We start from the raw sequence: 26,276 nt of genomic DNA on the forward strand, positions 1-26,276 counted from the left end.
CTGTTACATATATGCAGAAACTGGCAAATGCTACCTTAATGTGCTGTTACATATATACAGAAACTGGTAAATGCTACCTTAATGTGCTGTTACCTATATACATAAACTGGTAAATGCTACCCTAATGTGCTGTTACATATATACAGAAACTGGCAAATGCTACCCTAATGTGCTGTTACATATATACAGAAACTGGTAAATGCTACCCTAATGTGCTGTTACATATACACAGAAACTGGTAAATGCTACCTTAATGTGCTGTTACATATATACAGAAACTGGTAAATACTACCTTAATGTACTGTTACATATACACAGAAACTGGTAAATGCTACCTTAATGTGCTGTTACATATATACAGAAACTGGTAAATGCTACCCTAATGTGCTGTTACATATATACAGAAACTGGCAAATGCTACCTTAATGTGCTGTTACATATATACAGAAACTGGCAAATGCTACCTTAATGTGCTGTTACATATATACAGAAACTGGTAAATGCTACCTTAATGTGCTGTTACATATACACAGAAACTGGTAAATGCTACCCTAATGTGCTGTTACATATATACAGAAACTGGTACATGCTACCTTAATGTGCTGTTACATATATACAGAAACTGGCAAATGCTACCTTAATGTGCTGTTACATATATACAGAAACTGGCAAATGCTACCTTAATGTACTGTTACATATATACAGAAACTGGCAAATGCTACCTTAATGTGCTGTTACATATATACAGAAACTGGTACATGCTACCTTAATGTGCTGTTACATATATACAGAAACTGGTAAATGCTACCTTAATGTGCTGTTACATATATACAGAAACTGGTAAATGCTACCTTAATGTGCTGTTACATATATACAGAAACTGGTAAATGCTACCTTAATGTGCTGTTACATATATACAGAAACTGGTAAATGCTACCCTAATGTGCTGTTACATATATACAGAAACTGGCAAATGCTACCTTAATGTGCTGTTACATATATACAGAAACTGGCAAATGCTACCTTAATGTGCTGTTACATATATACATAAACTGGTAAATGCTACCCTAATGTGCTGTTACATATATACAGAAACTGGCAAATACTACCTTAATGTGCTGTTACATATATACATAAACTGGTAAATGCTACCCTAATGTGCTGTTACATATATACAGAAACTGGCAAATACTACCTTAATGTGCTGTTACATATATACATAAACTGGCAAATGCTACCCTAATGTGCTGTTACATATATACAGAAACTGGCAAATGCTACCTTAATGTGCTGTTACATATATACATAAACTGGTAAATGCTACCTTAATGTGCTGTTACATATATACATAAACTGGTAAATGCTACCTTAATGTGTTGTTACATATATACAGAAACTGGCAAATGCTACCTTAATGTGCTGTTACATATATACAGAAACTGGTAAATGCTACCTTAATGTGCTGTTACATATATACAGAAACTGGTAAATGCTACCTTAATGTGCTGTTACATATATACAGAAACTGGCAAATGCTACCTTAATGTACTGTTACATATACACAGAAACTGGTAAATGCTACCTTAATGTACTCTTACATATATACAGAAACTGGCAAATGCTACCTTAATGTGCTGTTACATATATACAGAAACTGGCAAATGCTACCTTAATGTGCTGTTACATATATACAGAAACTGGCAAATGCTACCTTAATGTGCTGTTACATATATGCAGAAACTGGCAAATGCTACCCTAATGTGCTGTTACATATATACATAAACTGGTAAATGCTACCTTAATGTGCTGTTACATATATGCAGAAACTGGCAAATGCTACCCTAATGTGCTGTTACATATATACATAAACTGGTAAATGCTACCCTAATGTGCTTTTACATATATACAGAAACTGGTAAATGCTACCCTAATGTGCTTTTACATATATACAGAAACTGGTAAATGCTACCCTAATGTGCTGTTACCTATATACATAAACTGGTAAATGCTACCCTAATGTGCTGTTACATATATACAGAAACTGGTAAATGCTACCTAATGTACTGTTACATATATACAGAAACTGGCAAATACTACCTTAATGTGCTGTTACATATATACATAAACTGGTAAATGCTACCCTAATGTGCTGTTACATATATACAGAAACTGGTAAATGCTACCTTAATGTGCTGTTACATATACACAGAAACTGGTAAATGCTACCCTAATGTGCTGTTACATATATACAGAAACTGGTACATGCTACCTTAATGTGCTGTTACATATACACAGAAACTGGTAAATGCTACCCTAATGTGCTGTTACATATATACAGAAACTGGTACATGCTACCTTAATGTGCTGTTACATATACACAGAAACTGGTACATGCTACCTTAATGTGCTGTTACATATATACATAAACTGGCAAATGCTACCTTAATGTGCTGTTACATATATACAGAAACTGGTAAATGCTACCCTAATGTGCTGTTACATATATACAGAAACTGGCAAATGCTACCTTAATGTGCTGTTACATATATACATAAACTGGCAAATGCTACCTTAATGTGCTGTTACATATATACAGAAACTGGTAAATGCTACCCTAATGTGCTGTTACATATATACAGAAACTGGTAAATGCTACCCTAATGTGCTGTTACATATATACAGAAACTGGCAAATGCTACCCTAATGTGCTGTTACATATATACATAAACTGGCAAATGCTACCCTAATGTGCTGTTACATATATACATAAACTGGCAAATGCTACCCTAATGTGCTGTTACATATATACAGAAACTGGTAAATGCTACCCTAATGTGCTGTTACATATATACAGAAACTGGCAAATGCTACCCTAATGTACTGTTACATATATACAGAAACTGGTAAATGCTACCCTAATGTGCTGTTACATATATACAGAAACTGGTAAATGCTACCTTAATGTGCTGTTACATATATACAGAAACTGGCAAATGCTACCCTAATGTGCTGTTACATATATACAGAAACTGGCAAATGCTACCCTAATGTACTGTTACATATATACAGAAACTGGTAAATGCTACCCTAATGTGCTGTTACATATATACAGAAACTGGTAAATGCTACCTTAATGTACTGTTACATATATACATAAACTGGTAAATGCTACCTTAATGTGCTGTTACATATATACATAAACTGGCAAATGCTACCTTAATGTGCTGTTACATATATACAGAAACTGGCAAATGCTACCTTAATGTGCTATTACATATATACAGAAACTGGCAAATGCTACCCTAATGTGCTGTTACAAATATACAGAAACTCTCAGCTAAAATGATAAATGTCTCTGATGAAAGAAAAGCAACTCTAGGTGCTTGTGAGCTTTGTATGTGACCAGTGAGAGCAGCTGGGGAAGTGGGAGGAAAACAGAGAAAGAATGAAGGTCATCTGGCTGACTCTCCATAGCGAAGATACAATGTGACAAATAATGCCAAGACAATAGCTGGCTTTGTACTGGGCACTGCCATACACAGAGCCAGGAGAGTCTGGCATTGCTTTGCAGTTAAAGTGAGCTCCACCAAGCTGCGGTAGAAATGTATCTCTTATATAACATACACTCCGGCTGCGCACAAATTCTTTATTCATAAAAACAATATATTGTTATTCTAGCTCACTTTACAAAGTGTAGGGGATAATACACATTAGAATATGTATTTACTGATATTGTCATGTATTCCATGCTAGAATATTAAACGGGTCAAGTGTGGGAACTCACCAAGACTTTCACCCCCCTCACAATTAATATTGTTTTATATAAATGTATATATACACACTGTAATTATAAGTATATAATCTATACACTTTGGTTAATGAAAGCAAATTAAATCCAATGAAGGGTTGAGTGGTTGCCTTTGGGCCTGAGACTCCTCCTGTATCACAGCGTTTCCCCCACTTAAGGTGTAATTGTCCTTTTTCTGCTGAGGGGAGCTAAATAACCCCAATCAAGCCACACAGAAATGTAAGTACTATGTATTCCACAGTGTGGGGTGATCACAGAGCAGGACCGCTGACAAGCTTGCATTTAGTGTATTGTAGGAAGTGTTACTGCCCATTACTAGATGATCTCACTATCCCTCTAACCAGAATGTGCTTCAGTTCCTCCCACCAGCAGCAGCAGTGTTTACTGAAGCATTTTAGTTCCCCCTGCAAAAATACTGCAGGAACTCTGTTCCCATGCGTTCCCGCCCGACTTGACCCCTGATATTAAAACTGTTTTTTTTATAGTTCCTTATCAGTACAGAACACGTGAATCACTGTATAATACCACGCTACAAGTACCTGATGCCCGCAGTTTGGTGTATGTTTCAGACTGGCACAGGAGCTGTACACCCTCATTCAGTCCCATGGATTCTAGTGTTGTAATAAGCTCTTTAAGACTGCCTCCCGCAAGCTGCAATATTGATATAAAACAGGAGCAGTTAAAAAACAAACTTCATCTGTCAACATCTTAAAGGGACATCGAACCCTTTTTTTTTTCTTTCATGATTCAGATAGAGCAGTCATTTTAAACAAATTTCTAATTTACTTCTATTATCATTTTGTCTTCGTTCTCTTGGTATTTTTTGTTGAAAAGCATGGATGTAAGCTCATGGGCGTGCATGTGTCTGTATCATTATATGGCAGCAGTTTTGCACGAATGTTATCTTTTTGCAAGAGCACTATATGGCAGCACTATTTCCTGCTATTAGTGCACCAGATGCTACCTAGGTACCTCTTCAGCACAGAATAACATTTTTATGGTGAAAGTAAATGTTATGCTCGGTCTGAGTCACAAAAGAAATGTTTGGGTTTCATATCTCTTTAAGCTAAAATATTACAAAATGGGCCACAGTGCCAACTCACTTCATAGCTGTGCAGCAGGCGCTCCGTGGGGGAGGGCGTGTTCCTGTAGGTATCAACTAAACTTTGAAGCCTCAGTCGTGTAGCGAGCTCCGTCCAGTCCGCGCCAGTTTGACCATCGTTTAGTATTTGCTCCAGTCGGCGCACAGTGTTTGTCTCCAAAGACAGAACATTACCTGAAATTCAAAAAATCCACGCGTCATTATCAGAGACTCCCAACAGGTGTGCGCGGCAAAAAAATATAATACAACAACTCCTGTAGCAAACTGCAGATTTTAGTCCTTGATAAAGGGGTATTAAAGGGACACTAAACCCAATTTATCTCTTTAATGATTCAGATACAGCAGCAATTTTAAGCAACTTTCTAATTTACTGCTATTATCAATTTTCTTCGTTCTCTTGGAATCTTTATTTAAAAAGCAGGAATATAAAGCTTAGGAGCCAGCCCATTTTAAGTTCAGCACCCTGGATAGTACCTGCTTATTGGTGGCTACATTTAGCCACCAATAAGTAAGCATAACCCAGGTTCTGAACCAAAAATGGGCCAGCTCCTAAGCTTTACATTCCTGATTTTTAAATAAAGATAGCAAAGAAGAGAAATTGATACTAGGAGTAAATTAGAAAGTTGCTTAAAATTGCTGCTCTGTCTCTTTAAGCGCAATTTAATTTTTCATGCAAAATGTAATTATACAGAGTTCATCATTTAAATCTGACATTTTTAGTGATTTTGCTCCCCCAGAGAGGCTGGAACGCATTCCATGATCCGACCCTGATTGGTCACAGCAGAGGAGATAAGGTATAAAACTCTAAAGAGTTATGTGGTTCCCTATATGCACATCATACAAACATTTAGTTTAGCAAAGCAGCTATTACTGCTAGAAATGTAAACAAATGGCTTTAATGTCCCCTTACTTAAAGGGACATGAAACTCAAATATTGTCTTTCATGATTCAGATGTAGAATACAATTTTAAACAGCTTTCCCATTTACTTCTATTAGCTAATGTGCTTCATTCTCTTGGTATCCTTTGTTGAAGAAGCATGATCAAATCTTGCTTCTTTGTTGAAGAGATATCTAGATAGGTATAACGTGCACTTGTCAGGAAATAGTGCTGCCATCTAGTGCTTTTGCTAATGTACAACATTGTAGCAAAACTTCTGCCGCACGTGCACACTCCTGAACTTACCTCCCTGCTTTTCAACAAATGATAACAAGAAAGCAAAGAAAATGATATAATAGAAGTACATTGGTATGTTCTGTCTAAATCATGACAGAAAAAAACTTGTGCTTTATGTTCCTTTAACTAAAAGAAGTGCATGACAGTGATCTGTCTTATTATTTCTCAACATTAAAACCTTTTTCTGAATGTTTAAAAACAAACGGCTAGATTACGAGTCTTGCGTTAGGGTTAAAAAGCAGCGTTAAGAGGTCCTAACGCTGCTTTTTAACGCCCGCTGGTATTACGAGTCTTGAAGTTACAGGCTCACCACTAACTTTTTTGGCCAGACTTGGCAATACAGCAAATCCACTTACATAAATTGCATATTCTCTTTTTTCAATGGGACTTTCATAGCGCCTGTATTACGAGTCTGCCAAAAAGTGAGCGGTACACCCTCTCCTGTCAAGCCTGGTACCGCATTTTAAAGTCAGTAGTTAAGAGTTTTACACTACAACGCTGTAGCATAAAACTCTTAACTAAAGTGCTAAAAAGTAACACCCATAAACTACCTATTGACCCCTAAACCGAGGCCCTCCCACATCGCAAACACTAAAATAACATTTTTAAACCCTAATCTGCCGAACCGGACATCGCCGCCACTATAATAAACATATTAACCCCTAAACCGCCGCACTCCCGCATCGCAAACACTAGTTAAATATTATTAACCCCTAATCTGCCGGCCCTAACATCGCCAACACCTACCTACATTTATTAACCCCTAATCTGCCGCCCCCAAAGTTGCCACCACTATATTAAATGTATTAACCCCTAAACCTAAGTCTTACCCTAACCCCCCTAACTTAAATATAATTACAATAAATCTATATAAAATTACTACAATTAACTAAATTAATCCTATTTAAAACTAAATACTTACCTATAAAATAAACCCTAAACTAGCTACAATATAACTAATAGTTACATTGTATCTATCTTAGGGTTTATTTTTATTTTACAGGCAAGTTTGTATTTATTTTAACTAGGTACAATAGTTATTAAATAGTTATTAACTATTTAATAACTACCCAGTTAAAATAAAGACAAATTTACCTGTAAAATAAAACCTAACCTAAGTTACACTAACACCTAACACTACACTATAATTAAATTAATTACCTAAACTAAATACAATTAATTACAATTCAAAAAAATTATTTAAAGTACGAAAAAAAAATAACACTAAATTACAGAAAATAATAAAATAATTACAAGATTTTTAAACTAATTACACCTACTCTAATCACCCCCAAAATAAAAAAGCCATACCCTACACTAAATTACAAATAGACCTTTAAAAGGGCCTTTAGCTGGGAATGAAGGTTCCTTTAAGTGACGTCATCCATGATGGCGTCCCTTCAATTCCAATTGGCTGATGGAATTCTATCAGCCAATCGGAATTAAGTTAGGAAAAATTCTATTGGCTGATGCAATCAGCCAATAGGATTGAAGTTCAATCCTATTGGCTGATCCAATCAGCCAATAGGATTGAGCTTGCATTCTATTGGCTGATAGGATCAGCCAATAGAATTGAACTTCAATCCTATTGGCTGATTGAATCAGCCAATAGGATTTTTCCTACCTTAATTCCGATTGGCTGATAGAATTCTATCAGCCAATCGGAATTGAAGGGACACCATCTTGGATGACGTCACTTAAAGGAACCTTCATTCGTCTTTAGTCGTCGGCCGAGAAGGATGCTCCGCGTCGGATGTCTTGAAGATGGAGCCGCTCCGTGCCGGATGGATGAAGATAGAAGATGCCGTCTGGATGAAGACTTCTGCCCGTCTGGAGGACCTCTTCTGCCCGGCTTGGATGAAGACTTCTGCCAGTCTGGAGGACCACTTCTGCCCAGTTGGGTGAAGACGTCTCATGGTAGGGTGATCTTCAAGGGGTTAATGTTAGGTTATTTTAAGGGGGGATTGGGTGGATTTTAGAGTAGGGTTGGTTGTGTGGGTGGTGGGTTTTAATGTTGGGGGGGTATTTGTAATTTCTTTTTACAGGTAAAAGAGCTGATTACTTTGGAGCAATGCCCCGCAAAAGGCCCTTTTAAGGGCTATTTGTAATTTAGTGTAGTGTAGGGTAGGGTTTTTTTTTATTTTGGGGGGGGGGCTTTTTTATTTTGTTAGGGGGATTACATTAGGTGTAATTAGTTTAAAAATCTTGTAATTATTTTATTATTTTCTGTAATTTAGTGGTTTTTTTCGTACTTTAGATAATTTTTTTAAAGTGTAATTAATTGTATTTAGTTTAGGTAATTTATTTAATTATAGTGTAGTGTTAGGTGTTAGTGTAACTTAGTTTAGGTTTTATTTTACAGGTAAATTTGTCTTTATTTTAACTAGGAAGTTATTAAATAGTTAACAACTATTTAATAACTATTGTACCTTGTTAAAATAAATACAAAATTGCCTGTAAAATAAAAATAAACCCTAAGATAGCTACAATGTAACAACATGTAACAACACCCCTAATATTACACTTATTAACCACTAATCTGCCGCCCCCAACATCGCCGATACCTACATTATACTTATTAAACCCTAATCTGCCGTTCCGGACATCGCCGCCACCTACATTATATTTATTAACCCCTAATCTGCTGCCCCCAACATCGCCGCCACCTACATTATATTTATTAACCCCTAATCTGCCGCCCCCAATGCCGCCGCAACCTACCTACACATATTAACCCCCAATCTGCCGCCCCCAACGTCGCAGCCACTGGCTCAAAAAGAGACAAATAGCGCTTACTTACGCATTGAATCCTAACAAAGGATCTGAATGCACAAGTCTAGTTTTACATTGTCTTTAACATCACTGATCAGTTGTTGTAAGGAGCACATGATATTACCAGATTCTGGCGCTGCCGGTGCCCGTGCCACGCTGCCAGGTGTGTGCTTGCACAAGATCTCCCGCACCTGGGGGAAAATAAAGACACAAGGTGCTGTTTAAATTAGCATCAAATATATGAACTGTCTTGATTCTCATTTGAAAAATAAAAAAAAGTTAAACTTCGCTGAAACTTTAAAAAGTAAAGACACTGATTGCTGAGACTATGAACCATGAAACAATAAACTACAATTAATAAATCATTTTAGATTCAATGGTGCCAAAATATTTAAACATCAGCCAATCACATAATGCATATACATATATAGGGGCCTATTTATCAAATGTCTTGCGGACCTGATCCAACAGTGTGGATCAGGTCCGCAAGACATCGCTGAATGCGGAGAGCAATACGCTCTCCGTATTCAGCATTGCACCAGCAGCTCATAAGAGCTTGATAGATAGGCCCCTTAGTGCGAACTCTTGCGTAATCTGTTGGCGCTTTACAAATAACCGATAATAATAATATACAGTGTGAACTCTTGCACATGCTCAGTAAGAGCTGGTGCCCCAGAATGTGTGCATTTAAATGTATCATGTGACAGCCATCAGACAATCACATAATGCATATACATATACAGTGTGAACTCTTGCACATGCTCAGTAAGAGCTGGTGCCCCAGAATGTGTGCATTTAAATGTATCATGTGACAGCCATCAGACAATCACATAATGCATATACATATACAGTGTGAACTCTTGCACATACAATTAATTATTATTATTATCGGTTATTTGTAGAGCGCCAACAGATTCCGCAGCGCTATGGAAAGTCTATAAAACTGCTGCTCTATCCGAATCATAAAAGTTTAATTTTTACTTTAATATCCTATTAATGACTCAGACAGAGTGTCCCATTTTAAACCATTCCAATTTACCTTTTTCTTTCTTGAAACTCATCTCCTTTCCATGAGAGCATACTGAGGGGAGCTCAGGAGTGTGCACGTGTCTTGAGCACTCTATGACAGCTATGTTTACAACAATGTTTGTAATAATGTTATACATAAATTGCTCAAGACACGTGAACGCTCCAGAGACTACCTCAGCAGGTTGCCATTAAAAAGATCTATGTTTTAACAAAGGAGATTGGGAAAAAGAGTTTGTTAACAGAAGTAAATTGTAAATAAAGTTGTACATTATATCTGAATCAAGAAAGCAAAGACAAAATTGAACTTAAATGGACATTTTAAATAACTCTCCGATATACTTTTATTATCAATTCTGCTTAGATCTTTAGCCATGTGGCAGCAGTGTTTGCAACAATGTTTATAGTAATACTATACATAGTTACAAACACTGCTGCCATAGACTGCTATAGACACATGCACCCTTCTAAGCTCTTATCAGCCTACGTAGATTTACTCTTCAACAAAGGATACCAAGAAAACAACGCACATTTGGTAATAGAAGTAATTTGCAAAGTTGTTTAAAACGACGTTCTGTTTGAATCCTGATGATTTTGACTTTATGTTTCATGTCTCTTTAAAGGGATACTAAACCCAATTTTTTCTTTTATAATTCAGATAGAGCCTGAGATTTTAAGCACCTTTCTAATTTACTCCTATTATCAATTTTTCTTTGTTCTCATGCTATCTTGATTTGAAAAAGCAGTACTGTAAGCTTTAGAGACGGACCATTTTTTGTTCAGCACCTGGGTAGCACTTGCTGATTTGTAGCTAAATGTAGCAAACCAATCAGCAAGCGCTATTGAGGTGCTGAACTAAACATGGGCCGGCTCCTAACCTTTTATTACTGCTTTTTCAAATCAAGATAACATGAGAACAAATAAAAATTGATAATAGGAGTAAATTATAAAGTTGCTTAAAATTGCATGCTCTATCTGAATCATTAAAGGAAAAATTGTGGGGTTAGTATCCCTTTAAGGCATTGTAAAAGCTATCTGCTGTGTATATATGTTGTTATGCATCAGTCTCACACTACTGTAGCCTTTATAAGACTAGATTGTAAGCTATCTGCTGTGTATATATGTTGTTATGCATCAGCCTCACACTACTGTAGCCTTTATAAGACTAGATTGTAAGCTATCTGCTGTGTATATATGTTGTTATGCATCAGCCTCACACTACTGTAGCCTTTATAAGATTAGATTGTAAGCTATCTGCTGTGTATATATGTTGTTATGCATCAGCCTCACACTACTGTAGCCTTTATAAGACTAGATTGTAAGCTATCTGCTGTATATATATGTTGTTATGCATCAGCCTCACACTACTGTAGCCTTTATAAGATTAGATTGTAAGCTATCTGCTGTGTGTATATGTTGTTATGCATCAGCCTCACACTACTGTAGCCTTTATAAGATTAGATTGTAAGCTATCTGCTGTGTATATATGTTGTTATGCATCAGCCTCACAATACTGTAGCCTTTATAAGATTAGATTGTAAGCTATCTGCTGTGTGTATATGTTGTTATGCATCAGCCTCACACTACTGTAGCCTTTATAAGACTAGATTTATATCTGCTGTGTATATATGTTGTTATGCATCAGCCTCACACTACTGTAGCCTTTATAAGACTAGATTGTAAGCTATCTGCTGTGTATATATGTTGTTATGCATCAGCCTCACACTACTGTAGCCTTTATAAGATTAGATTGTAAGCTATCTGCTGTGTATATATGTTGTTAAGGCATTGTAAAAGCTATCTGCTGTGTATATATGTTGTTATGCATCAGTCTCACACTACTGTAGCCTTTATAAGACTAGATTGTAAGCTATCTGCTGTGTATATATGTTGTTATGCATCAGCCTCACACTACTGTAGCCTTTATAAGACTAGATTGTAAGCTATCTGCTGTGTATATATGTTGTTATGCATCAGCCTCACACTACTGTAGCCTTTATATGACTAGATTGTAAGCTATCTGCTGTGTATATATGTTGTTATGCATCAGCCTCACACTACTGTAGCCTTTATAAGACTAGATTGTAAGCTATCTGCTGTGTGTATATGTTGTTATGCATCAGCCTCACAATACTGTAGCCTTTATAAGATTAGATTGTAAGCTATCTGCTGTGTGTATATGTTGTTATGCATCAGCCTCACACTACTGTAGCCTTTATAAGACTAGATTGTAAGCTATCTGCTGTATATATATGTTGTTATGCATCAGCCTCACACTACTGTAGCCTTTATACGACTAGATTGTAAGCTATCTGCTGTGTATATATGTTGTTATGCATCAGCCTCACACTACTGTAGCTTTTATAAGACTAGATTGTAAGCTATCTGCTGTGTATATATGTTGTTATGCATCAGCCTCACACTACTGTAGCTTTTATAAGACTAGATTGTAAGCTATCTGCTGTGTATATATGTTGTTATGCATCAGCCTCACACTACTGTAGCCTTTATAAGATTAGATTGTAAGCTATCTGCTGTGTATATATGTTGTTATGCATCAGCCTCACACTACTGTAGCCTTTATAAGACTAGATTGTAAGCTAACTGCTGTGTATATATGTTGTTATGCATCAGTCTCACACTACTGTAGCCTTTATAAGACTAGATTGTAAGCTATCTGCTGTGTATATATGTTGTTATGCATCAGCCTCACACTACTGTAGCCTTTATAAGACTAGATTGTAAGCTATCTGCTGTGTATATATGTTGTTATGCATCAGCCTCACACTACTGTAGCCTTTATAAGACTAGATTGTAAGCTATCTGCTGTGTATATATGTTGTTATGCATCAGCCTCCCACTACTGTAGCCTTTATAAGACTAGATTGTAAGCTATATGCTGTGTATATATGTTGTTATGCATCAGCCTCACACTACTGTAGCCTTTATAAGATTAGATTGTAAGCTATCTGCTGTGTATATATGTTGTTATGCATCAGCCTCACACTACTGTAGCCTTTATAAGACTAGATTGTAAGCTATCTGCTGTGTATATATGTTGTTATGCATCAGCCTCACACTACTGTAGCCTTTATAAGACTAGATTGTAAGCTATCTGCTGTGTATATATGTTGTTATGCATCAGCCTCCCACTACTGTAGCCTTTATAAGACTAGATTGTAAGCTATCTGCTGTGTATATATGTTGTTATGCATCAGTCTCACACTACTGTAGCCTTTATAAGACTAGATTGTAAGCTATCTGCTGTGTATATATGTTGTTATGCATCAGCCTCACACTACTGTAGCCTTTATAAGGCTAGATTGTAAGCTATCTGCTGTGTATATATGTTGTTATGCATCAGCCTCACACTACTGTAGCCTTTATAAGACTAGATTGTAAGCTATCTGCTGTGTATATATGTTGTTATGCATCAGCCTCACACTACTGTAGCCTTTATAAGACTAGATTGTAAGCTATCTGCTGTATATATATGTTGTTATGCATCAGCCTCACACTACTGTAGCCTTTATAAGGCTAGATACAGCCTTGAACATTCTATAAAATAGCCCTTCCATCTCCCAGCTTGTTCTCTTCAATCCAAACAGCAGATTGCATAAAACAGACCTGCGTCACGCAGCTGACAGGTTCAAGGGAAGAAGCGCCAAGCTGCTCGAGCACAGACATCAATTAATTCAGTGGATGCAAAGCTAGAAATGTGCTGTTTAAATTGTAAAATGATTTAGAAAGAATCTCCTACTGCAAATGTATTAACCATTTAATACTTAAATTACAGCTGCAGATCCACCAATAAACATGTATATAAGGAGCAGATAAGGAGTAAAACCTCTAAATACTTGTGCTAACAGGTGTGTATGAAATGAGGTTTAACCGGCAACAGTGTCTTAGGTAAAAGCATGACAGGGATTTAACCTGCTGGCTGCCAAATATGGCTGTAATTCAGTTCTATGCAAAGCTGTATTGTGATCTCAGGTAAACAGGCATGTTTTTTGTACAATTCTATAAGAGCATATACTGTGTGTATACCGTTGGAAAGAAGCATACATATTTCTTTCCCCATGAGACACAGTTTCAGAGTCTTTGCTCTCAGCCTGTTATGTAATGGGTTAAAAAGCTGCCCTTATGAAATAACAATGACATATGTAGAAGGTCCCCTTATTTTGTTTTCAGTAGTGATCTTGTGAATGTATAAATGTAATGTTGTCTGACACTGAGGCACAGCCAGAGACCCTTTTATTCATCTACATCTGGCTGACTGCTGTTTTTTACATGATAACTGGGGGTGGGAGGGGGACAATTGAAAAAGGCATTATGATTATTCATGCCCCTCTGTGATGCATAAAGGTTTGTTATGTGCTGTTTTGCTGCAGATCACCAGATAAAGTCTAGATGTACCCCAGAAGAAGAGGTCACGTTTCCCTCTTGCTCACCCTGTGGATGTGCAGGACAAAACCCATTTATCACCAGTTTCTGTAGTTCTCTTACCTTTTGGGTTTTAGCTAAATCAAGTGGTGTGTGTCCTGGGTGCTTTCTCTTCAGTGTACAGTGTGTCCGTCTGCCCATATCATCCCCACTGTGGTCAGATTCAGAGTCCATATCTACACTAGTGTCTGAATCGGTGTCCTCTTCCTCGTCAGAGTCCATTGTCACATCAGAATCGCTGTCTGTGCTTTGTCTCTTATAAGGCGCTGAGACTCTCATGGGCTCATCATTTTCAGAGTAGACATCAGCTCCTGGTAGGTGAAGATGAGGTATGAGCTAAGCGTGCGCCAAAAATTGTGCCATCCAACAAGTTAACATTCAAAAGCTAATTGTTTTCATTAAAAAAAGTAACCTCTGTGTTTCAAAGGACAGAAAACACAGAAACATATTAAAAAACAGCAACTAAAAATACAAATAATTATTGGATAACTCTATAACAAAAATATGCAACAAAAACAAAACAAGGGCTCAGCTGATTATTTGTTCCATTGATATCATTAACTAGATTATAGCATAATCATCACTCATGAATGTAAAGTCTGTGATAGTGTGACAGGGGCCACACCTCAAAAATTGTAGCAAACTATATATTTTGTTTTAACACCAAGTGAATGCATAAATCAGATTTCATATTTATTTTATACAGAGACAAGAACAACTCAATAAAAGGTAAAGATAAAAGTACCAGCACTGATAAGCATCTTGGTGAGAACAGGAGATCCTAAACTTGCAGCCAGGTGCAGCGGCGTGTTACCCCCAAATGTCCGTAAATTGATGTCAGCTCCCAGCTGAAGAGATAAAGAAAGTTACATTATATGTGTTGTCATCTGACCTGTTGTCACTACAATGACAAAAAATGAGACAATCACTGCACATCTATGACTTCTGTGCACAGGAAACGCGTAGTCACTACAGCTGCAGAATCAGAATCATTGTACAGCTCATTCTGTTAGCTTAAACGTGTGTACAATATATGATTTTATTTAGCAATTACATTCAGTATCAAAATAATACTGTACAATGATTTTCATGATTTGTATCATTAGTAAATACTTTTATTTAAAGGGACATGGAACCCAAAATGTTTCTAATTTACATCTATTATGAAATGTTCTCCGTTCTATTGGTATCTTTTGTTGAAAAATGCTCAGGAGTGTGCAGGTGTCTGGAGCACTATATGGCAGCAGTTTTGCAAGAATGTTATCCCTTTGCATTATTTCCTGCCATATAGTGCTCCAGATGCTACCTAGGTATCTCTTCAACAAGAATATAATGGGAATGAAGCAAATTTGATAATAAAAGTAGACTGGAAACTTCTTATGATATGCTCAGTCTGAATCACAAAATAACATTTGAAGGTTTCATATTCCTTTTAATTTTTAAACTCTATCATCTATCTATTTATCTATCTATCTAACGATCTATCTATCCACACAAATAAATGCACACACAAAATAAATATACACCCACTGTATATATTTATACAGATCAACCGTTTAGCCTGTATGATGCCCCCTTATTTTCCTGTTTCCAGATGATTCTTACAAACAAATATATTTATATCCTAACGCGTCAATTGGTAATGTCTCTAGCGCGTCAATTGGTTATGTCTCTAGCGCGACAATTGGTAATGTCTCTAGCACGTCAATTGGTAATGTCTCTAGCACGTCAATTGGTAATGTCTCTAGCACGTCAATTGGTAATGTCTCGAGCGCGTCAATTGGTTATGTCTCTAGCGCGCCAATTGGTTATGTCTCTAGCGCGTCAATTGGTTATGTCTCTAGCGCGTCAATTGGTTATGTCTCTAGCGTCAATTGGTTATGTCTCTAGCGCGACAATTGGTTATGTTTCTAGCGCGACAATTGGTTATGTCTCTAGCACATCAATTGGTTATGTCTCTAGCACGACAATTGGTTATGTTTCTAGCGCGACAATTGGTTATGTCTCTAGCGAGTCAATTGGTTATGTCTCTAGCAAGTCAATTGGTTATGTCTCTAGCGCGTCAATTGGTTATGTCTCTAGCGCGTCAATTGGTTATGTCTCTAGCGCGTCAATTGGTTATGTCTCTAGCGCGCCAATTGGTTATGTCTCTAGCGCGTCAATTGGTTATGTCTCTAGCGCGTCAATTGGTTATGTCTCTAGCGCGTCAATTGGCTATGTCTCTAGCGCGTCAATTGGCTATGTCTCTAGCGCGTCAATTGGTTATGTCTCTAGCGCGTCAATTGGTTATGTCTCTAGCGAGTCAATTGGTTATGTCTCTAGCGCGTCAATTGGTTATGTCTCTAGCGCGTCAATTGGTTATGTCTCTAACGCGTCAATTGGTTATGTCTCTAGCGCGTCAATTGGTTATGTCTCTAGCGCGTCAATTGGTTATGTCTCTAGCGCGTCAATTGGTTATGTCTCTAGCGCGTCAATTGGTTATGTCTCTAGCGCGTCAATTGGTTATGTCTCTAGCGCGTCAATTGGTTATGTCTCTAGCGCGTCAATTGGTTATGTCTCTAGCGTGTCAATTGGTTATGTCTCTAGCGTGTCAATTGGTTATGTCTCTAGCGCGTCAATTGGTTATGTCTCTAGCGCGTCAATTGGTTATGTCTCTAGCGCGTCAATTGGTTATGTCTCTAGCGCGTCAATTTCCAATACAAATATCAATCACGACATCTAGTAATGAAACCTTCCTGCTTTTTAATAAATCCCATGATGTATGTGAAGATTCCTCTCATCCATTGTCTCCTCCAGGTACAGGTATTATGACCCTGAAGTTTTCCCTGTTATGTGAATGTTTTATTTTTAAAAACCTAATTTTAACAAGTATCAGTTGACTGATCTGTTTTTTAGGTGAGGTCTGTCTAGTGAGCTAATAAGTTCCTCTCTGTCTGCTGCTGTACCATATAGACAACAGTAGTGTGTCCTTACCCTCTTGATCAGGAATGTAGCCATATTTAGGTTATCCATCTCCACCGCAATGTGTAGTGGGGAACGCCCACTCTTCCTTTCTGCGGCATTGACATCGGCACCTCCGTTTACAAGCACCTCTATACACTTTTCATTCTTCCCTTTCACTGCCCAGTGAACCGGGAACAAACCTGCATAGGAAGATAGACATAGAAATCACCCACCCAATAAATGACAATGTCACAGGACTAAGCTTCCAGTTTTTCCTGCACACTTTACTTTTTAGATTTATCAAAAAAAGTTTCCAATTAAAAAAAACAACAACAAAAAACAGACAGATATTGAATTGTGCTTATTAAACAGCAATACGGAAGGGTAATAGGGAAAAAGGGAATTAACTGAGCTATATCCTGACAAATTTTCTCAAAGCATCTTCAGACATTTGTACCTCTCGTGTTTCATGTGTTAAACATACACAGAGATGGAAATCTGTTTATTATTGTTTTGATGATCTGTAAAACAGCCAGGTGATTACTGAATGCAGTAAATTAGTGGGAATACTTCTATTGGTTTTGAGAATTTGTCTAAATCAAAGCCAAAACTATTTGGGCATAATCCAGATTCTAATTCTTCATATCTAGATCCAACTGATTGAACACAAAGTATTAAAGGGATAAAAAGGTCAAAAATGAAATGTGCGTGGGTTAGTTTTAGTTTCAAATAGAAGTATTTTTGCAATATATAAAAAATGCTTCTAATAAAAGTTATTACTGCTTTTCTGTGGCATACGCACATATGCTGTGAGCCCTGTGCACCAGGTGTAGTGTTTAAATACTGGTGCATGGGCCTCACAGCATATGTGTGTATGCCACAGAAAAAACAGTACTAACCTTTACTAGAAGCAGTTTTGCTAATTGAAGTATATTGTAAAGATGATTATATTTCACACTGAAATGTGCCAATACACATTTCATTTTTAACCTTTCTATCCCTTTAATTCTATTCTGAAGAGTCTCTATAGATCTACAGATGTATGAAAGAGCTGTGAAACAAAGAATAAATAGAAACCTTCTGGAGCCAGCTGGATATATGTAGTGTGTATGTTAGATCATAACCTTAGTGGGCCAGAAAAGTCTGGACCTGACTTTACCTATAAAATGCTGTAACAAATTAGATTCTTTTTGTTACTTCCGTGCCCTTTACAAACACGTATGAGGCAGACTTTTTTATAGGAATTGTTATACAGAATATTCTACTCACCATGATAATCTGGCATGTTGAGAAGGTTCCTGTGGGCAGTGGACATGTGAGTCAGCAGAACATTAAGCATCTTCTCATCCCTTGCTTGCACGGCCAAGTGAAACACAGAGTTCCCATAACGATCAAGGATAGTGGGATCAGCCCCAGCTCTCAGCAGTAACGTCACCACACTATACTGCTGGGTAATCACGCCAAGGTGCAGAGGAGTCTAAGGGCAAGAAAAGCAGGTCACATGATGCCAACGCCAAATCAACGCTCAGAAAACGCCTCCAGCTGCAGCCATGTCTAAAAGAACATTAGCAAAGTCCCTATATGTCTAACTCAGAAATAGCAGGTCTGTAAACAACCGCACTATATTCCTTAAAGGGACATAAACCTGCAAGATTAATCAGGGCATTTTCCTATTTCCCTATTGCTTGACTTTATCTATGTGTTTAACCTCTGAAAAGCAGTCCTGTGCCGATTGTGGTTAGTGATTGGTGCCAATGCACATATGCCACTGCTGATTGGCTCAGTGGCATATGTCCATCATCAGATCAGTAGTGCATTGACGATCTAGAGCTGACTTTCATCAGGTGTTTGAATGATTAAAACATAGGCACAGACAATCAATCGTGTCATAAGAAAATAATATAACATGTATTGTAGTTTTATGTCCCTTTAAACTCAAAGTTAACCCCTATAAACTGCTTAATTAAACATAGCAATGTTCGATTATTTATTTTGTTGTGTTTAACTGTAATTTACCTCAGAAAGTCATGATTTTTTCACTACCCTAGATAGGCTGGAGTGCATGACCAGGCTACATGCTGCACTGTGATTGCTTGCAGCAGTTCAAAAGCTAAGTTACGTCTGGCAGCAAAGGAGTTTTTCAAGAGGATTAGGCCTGGTCTAGATATGAAAATCTGCAATGTTTGTCACCAAACTGCTTTTAAAATGCAGTGTTTATTTGCAGATATATACTATGGATGTACAAAAAGGTACTTTTCTTTTATGGCTGTTTAAATATGACATTTTCATCAGCTGTTAGACGTTCTACATGAATAGGCTTCAGGCACCACCCTTTAGATAATCAGACCAATCCCTGAGTACCCTTGCCTTACCCACTAGGGTAGTTTTGTACCTGGTGCAGGTGGTTCCTCATGTTGATAATCTGTTGGTTGGGGATACTCGCGATGACATGAACGAGTTGATGGATGACAGACGTCTGCCCGTGTATGATGGCGATATGTAAAGGTCTGAAAAAGGACACAGTGACCATGAACTCATCTGCGTTTATATTATCAACATAAAATCTCACCAAAAATTAAAATAAAAACAGATTTGCCAAATTTGCAACTGTGCCCTGATATAAAACCAGATAGCAACCAGGGAGGCAAAAACATTATCCACCATTTTGTATTAAAACCAGGTCAGGGAATTATGCCCCACCCCTAATAATCGTACACAAAATAGTATATAGTAAAGTTCATTCAAATTCAGGTTCGCTTCATGTTTTGTAAGTGAATCTCCTCTTACAATGCATCCTTACACACCTACAAAATCTTACAGATTTACTTTAAAAACATCAAGAGGCCGCACAATTATTATAAGTAATTTGTAAAAAATGGCTGTTCAGTGAATAGATACAAATTACCATAAGTGACACAATTGTGTTGCTTTAACATAAATAATATCACTTTTGCTAAAACATTGAATAAGTGGAAGCGGGAGCTAATTGATAGCTCAGGGACAAATAATAAAAATTAATTACTATAAAGATGTTTTTTCGAGCTAAGAAAATTGCATTTAAAACCAAAATGGTTTCATATTTTTCCACTTTAAACCAATCAAAATTTTATTATTTGTGAATTGAATGCAAAAGTATTAACCACATTTAATAAAGGAAAACTAATTTACGTGTCTCCGTTTTCATCCCGCGTTGACGTTAAAGGTCTCTGCACTGCCAGGAGCATGCGAGGATCCGAAGTCCTGGCGTAGTCCAGTAAAGCTTGTGATGTGCGCTGAACGTGGGACAGCATCCTCATATTAGCTGCAGGCAGAGACACACATCAGGAGTTAAACTTCTAAAGGATGCATTACCAGGATCCCCTCGCTAAAACAGGCCACACTACTAGCGTCAATAAGAAAATGCTTGGCCACCAGGAAATACTGCAATGCCTTGCTATACAGAGTGACGCAGACCTCTCTGGCAGCCAAGTTAAAACTAAGAAGCACAAATATTATATATAAGTAGCTATCTGCTAAATGTGAAATGTATATTACATTCCCAGCATTACATTATTCCCTATGACCCCCTCAGTCATGTGACCCTGCGTAACTGCTCCCTCCAGATGTGTATCAGGCAGACACACGTGCACCTGTTTGTGCAGTACCTTGATGCCATAACTCCCTATAGTGTACAATCCTCTGCTGGGACACAGCGCTCTCCCTTTGTGGCTCAGATTCTTCGTTTTCCAGTTTAATGTTTTCCAACGTCTCTTTTCTCTCGTTAGGTTCCACAGGTGCTGAGTCTTTCATCATGTGCCCCCCGCCCTGGTAGCCCCCCACATGCCCGGAACTGTAATAACTGGGGGGCAAGCTGGCAAAGTTGAAATTCATGTTACTGCCTAGTGAGAAAAAAACAAAACAAAAAAAAGTCTAAACTATTGGGTTATATTTGAGAAATGACTGAGCACTGAGAGGTGAAGAAAACCTTCATTTTAATCCCCTTCAGAATATTTTGCTATGTAAGGAAAAAAAACCTTAATAAAACTTTTTACGTCACTAGCGGCAGATGTCATTTATTTGTGTTATTTCAGCAGAAGCTGCTTTTCACACATCTATAAGAGAAACGTCCTTCCCTGGCATCTGAGGTGTTAAATAAAAATATGTCTATAATGTCAGAGACTTATATTCCCCTCCTCCTGTGGAGCTCTTAAATGAACAGAAACGTCACCCTATTGTGATACAGCTTCTTCATAAAAAATGCTTTTTGTTTATGTTTCAGTGGGATAAGGATATTTTGTACCTGTAACAATTTGGGGCTCCATGTACTAAGAGGCGGGCGGACAGCTTCTTAACTCGCGAAGCTGTCCGCCCGCCTCCGCTACACACGGGCAGCGGATCTATTGATCCGCTTGCCCGTATGTACCATTACACACTCAGCGGAGTGTGTAATGCCCGCCCCTTCAGTCGCGCGACCAATCACGTGACTGAAGGGGCTGTCAATCACCGAGAGCGAGCGAGCTCTCAGTGATTTTGCTTCGCCACCTAAGAGGTGGCGTAGGGTGTAGGAAGCAGCGGTCTAATGACCGCTGCTTCGGCTCGCATATGCGAACCTGCCCCGCAAAGGCTCCGGAGCAGCTTTCGCTGCTTCGTACATGGAGCCCTTGGTATCAGATTAATGTAGGATTAGTTCCTCAGCCCCTTTAAAGCGTAACATTGTTTGTAGCAATGTTATACATTGTTTCAAATGCTGCAGTCATAAAGTGCTAAAGACACATGCACGCTCCTGAGCTCCTATCAGCCTACCTAGGTTTACTTTTCAACAAAGGATACCAAGAGAACAAAGCAAATTTTCTAAAAGTAAATTGGAATTTAAAAAAAAAACTATTTTTATTGCGAGCTCTCTCTGAATCATGAAAGTTTAAATTTTAACTTTACTGTCTCTTTAACCAGGATTTAACCACATAAACCAATATGTGTGCACTTACTTCCTCCAAGTCCAAAGCTACCAGATCCACCTCCAGCGCCGCCCATGGGGGCCCCTCCGCCATAGAAGTGGTTGTTGAAAGTTGGGAGATCCTTGCGTTTTTTTCTCTCCACTTCTTCTTTATCTGAAAATAATGTATTTGTGTCTGTCACAAGAGGAAACTGCAATTGATAGAGTAAGTTGGTTTGTGCTACAGTATATTCTATAGGAGTTGTTGTCTTTAATGGGTCCTTACTCACACAAGACTTAATGGAAGATCTACTTCTCAGTAGTTACAAAGAGGAAATGATATCAATATGTACGTGCAGCCTCTGAGGCCTTGTGGTGCAGCTCACATGAGTGACCCTGCAACTACAGATTTACGAAGCAGTTTCTGGTTCTTCTCCACCTCAAAGGTGGCAGAGAAAAATCACCTAGAACATGCTGGATCGGGTTGATTGTCAGACCCTGCTCTCGCATGGTTAGAAGCACAAAGCTGTGCAAAGTTACATTTTACCAACTGCCGAAAGCAGACGGACCCATGTAGTGAAAGTATTGTTTTGTTATGTACATTGCTTAAATCAGCAGAGATAAGTGGGGAATGCAATTTGATTCTTTGTTTTGTAAACATATCATGTCAGCACCTTACAACACTTTCTAAAGTGATAACATGTTACAGAGATAGTCCAGAGTTTTTCACATCTGTTGAGCACTCTCCATTCCTAACTCTTAGGTTAGTGAATTAGGGACAAAAAATACTGCCAAACTGAAATACTACACTGGAATGGAAACAAAGAAAGGGCCAGATTACAAGTGGTGCGCTAATGATAGTGTGGGCGCAATAACCAATATCGCTTGACTTTGCTATCAACTTTTATAATACAAGTCCATGGTAAAGCGCATTAATCAGAGAAGGATTAGCCCAGCCGTCTTCGCTCAAGCACAGTATATATTTTCAATGGATATCCCAACGGCGCTAATTTGAGCTGGTACTACAAGTCGAAACTTATAGTTTGCACTTAAGTGCAAGCCGAAACTGCGCTATTATATTTAGTGCAACTTCAGACCTGAAGTAAAGTGTAAGGGTTAAAAAAAAAGTTGCACAAAACACAATAAAAAAAACTTTTAAATAAAGTATTATTCACATATGTACACTTTTTAATAAAAGTATATAATTAATATTAATAAAAGGGCATTAAAAGGGTTAAAAAAGGATATGGTAGATGGCACATTGACTGGGAAGGGCTCCAATATGTATAAATGTTTTTTTTTTTTGTTTTTTGTTTTTTTAAATATTTTTTTATTGAAGTCGTGCATAAATACAACAAAAGGAAATGCCTCAAAACAATTACAGAGAAGTGCAAATACCATATTGTTAAGTAAGTATTACAGACAAAGCCCTGCAGAAAGGGCATACTATATCCATATAGCTCAAACATTATTATAATATTAGGGCAATCAATAGTGAGACTTCAGTTTTACAATAAAGGTAGTAGAGAAAACCAAAATGATCCCCTCCATGCCGTATAGAAAACAAATTAGAGTTACCACTCAGATATAGTTAGGGCAGGGGGGGGGAGGTAGCTTTATGGATTTATGGGGGGGGATGCAGCGGGCGAGAGCCGCTCGAAATAAAGTAGGGGGGGTGGAGGGGGAGTGGAAGGCGGAGCCGATCAACCTGGCGAGCTTATAGTTACTATTATCAGGACACAAAGTGCACTGTAGTTTTAATAGCTAAGTAAAGTCTTAAAAATATCTAGGTAATGTATAGGGCATCTGTAGACATCGATATGGGAGCATAATGAGGTTAATCTCAAGGCCTAAACTGTATCTCTCTTATGTGCCGAGGACAGATCTTTCCTCCATAACCTAATATTACGTGTAACAGGTATAGATATAAAATAATACTACTGATATGGAGATTTCCCTGCTAGTACTGATAAAATAATGTCCTGAGGAAACTATGTAACATTAGGAATATAAATGAATACTTGTGAGCTAAATATATATATATTAGAAGTGATGAATTACATTAAAAAGTAGTCTCACCTTTCGGGCTGAATATTCACAGTGAAAGATCCTGCATGAGTCTGCTCATGTCAGGAGGGAGCTCAGGAGGTGTGGAACTGATCTACTAAGAGGCTAACTATGGCTTAGAATATTATGATCATTAAGTTATAAGAAGTAAAAATATTAGGGAACTTAATAACATATGTGATCCCAAACGCTTGGGGAGATAATGTTCCAGGTTGTCTTACTGATACTGGATATAATTTTGCTCAAAAAATAAATAAATAAATAAATAAAAAAAAATAGTAACTATGAATAACATAAAAAACATGCAAGGTACAGTAGTCACTCAGTAGACATCACTATAACTGCTAAACTGACAGTTAGAAGCCAATATTTTAGTCTATTCCAACTCTCAATAGAGCCCCAGTCTAAACTTTTATACCGTATATGGCAGCTAGCATGATAAGCAGTAATATTCTCTTTTAACAGATTGACTCTTACTGCCCTCATTCAGCGCAGTAGCAAAATCCCCAATAACTATCCAATAAGCCATTAATCAATTGTTACAAGTATTTAAACACATATTATTTAGACCTAAATGGTTTAACGTAATAGAGCCATAGACGGCCAAACCAATAGCTAATGAAAGCAAATGCTAGCAGTTGCTGGAGACTCATATGGTTAGCTTAAACAGATATATGACTCATTAAAACTTTTATGAACGAGGAGCAGAACAGTCAAACGTATATATAAAATAAAACATAAAACATAATGAACAGGTTGAAACTAATATATCTGTAGTTATAAATAATGTCCATGATGTTGACGACCATGTCCTTAGACCTGCCTACCGAGTTAGAGTCTCCTAACTCCGTTCCATATGCCAGGCAGACAGATAGCAAGCCTAACCTCCTGGATCAAAAGTGCCACTTGACAGACCAGCATAGGGTTGTGTAGAGTCTGTTTTGCAATGTCTCTGTTCAGTTCCGATAGCATAAATTATAGAAACAGGGACCCCTGATGTACTCCTAATGTCCCAACTAACATGGTAATTTAAAAGCCAGAGCTGCTTCTTTAGAATGTGGAGGGACATCCCAAGGCTTCTTGGGTGCTGCTTGCTGCGCATCTGTGATGTACAAAGATGGCTCTGTAACTGTGAATCCCCATAACGAGCAGGGGGATTTCTCATAGCAAAGTCTAGATGGGGCTTCCCATCAGCCAGCCGTGTCAGCCCGACTTTGTCGGGCAGGATGTCAGGAGCTAGAGGAGCGCAAAGTAAAATATCTAAATGCGCAGGCTTCCGTGGGTGAGTAACCTGGTGCCGCAGGTGGGTGGTAAGGAAGGGCTGGAAGTGTTTCTTAGCTATGGTCGGAACTGCTCCCGCCAACTCCAGCAAGATCTCAACAGAGATGACCGCAGCGGCTGCATGTGGGTATGCCGGGTCACAGCTCATCGCCCCCAACAGAACATTTACAGAAACCTGACCAGTCTGCCGCCCCAGCGGTCGTTCATATATGAGTGGGATCGGTGAAATCGAATTTTCTGTCTGGCTAGCCGCATCCACATCTCTGTCAGTTAGGTGAGCGGCGCCATCTTTGCTGCGCAAATTAGAAATGAGAGACCGCAGGCCGTGATACTGCCTGTCTGCTTTACTGCATAATTCCTCTAGAAGTAAAGCCAGATAGATGGATGACTCCTCCATTTTCAGAGTAGTGCAGGGGTAACAACAACTGGCTAGTTGATGAACTGGGCCCGTCTGTCGAGTGGGTATTTAGTGGCTCAATTACCACGTTGTATTCTCCGTCTCGGTTTGAGCCGTTTAGGATGCCGCTGCGCCTTCTCAAAGTCCAGTAAATTAAATTTCAGGCTCAGATTATAGAGGCCATGTTCCAGCATATGTCATAAATAGATCTTAGATAGTTATAGCTTCTCAGGACGCCATAATTTTAGATTTTCAATGAAAAAGTATCAGGAGCTCTGCTATGGTGCGTCTTGTTGCTCTAGCAGTTGGCTCCGCCCCCCTAAATGTTTAAATATGTGTATGTGTGTATG

General features: G+C 38.1%; 1 protein-coding gene across 2 annotated transcripts in view; it reads right to left on the reverse strand.

Moving 5' to 3' along the window:
• The window catches only part of NFKB2 (nuclear factor kappa B subunit 2), a 178,584-nt gene that overhangs the window by 26,005 nt on the left and 126,303 nt on the right, over positions 1-26,276 (reverse strand). For both annotated transcript variants that reach the window (XM_053691952.1, XM_053691953.1), the window contains exons 11-21: positions 22,234-22,356; positions 20,914-21,147; positions 20,438-20,570; positions 19,662-19,776; positions 18,539-18,746; positions 17,300-17,469; positions 15,072-15,174; positions 14,390-14,637; positions 8,982-9,048; positions 4,912-5,084; positions 4,348-4,459 (exon numbers count right to left, since the gene is read on the reverse strand). In XM_053691952.1, the coding sequence (XP_053547927.1) occupies positions 4,348-4,459; positions 4,912-5,084; positions 8,982-9,048; positions 14,390-14,637; positions 15,072-15,174; positions 17,300-17,469; positions 18,539-18,746; positions 19,662-19,776; positions 20,438-20,570; positions 20,914-21,147; positions 22,234-22,356 (1,686 nt within the window). The remainder of the gene's footprint in view (positions 1-4,347; positions 4,460-4,911; positions 5,085-8,981; positions 9,049-14,389; positions 14,638-15,071; positions 15,175-17,299; positions 17,470-18,538; positions 18,747-19,661; positions 19,777-20,437; positions 20,571-20,913; positions 21,148-22,233; positions 22,357-26,276) is intronic.

The sequence above is a fragment of the Bombina bombina genome, chromosome 9 (genome assembly GCF_027579735.1).
Source record: "Bombina bombina isolate aBomBom1 chromosome 9, aBomBom1.pri, whole genome shotgun sequence".
NCBI lineage: Eukaryota > Metazoa > Chordata > Amphibia > Anura > Bombinatoridae > Bombina > Bombina bombina.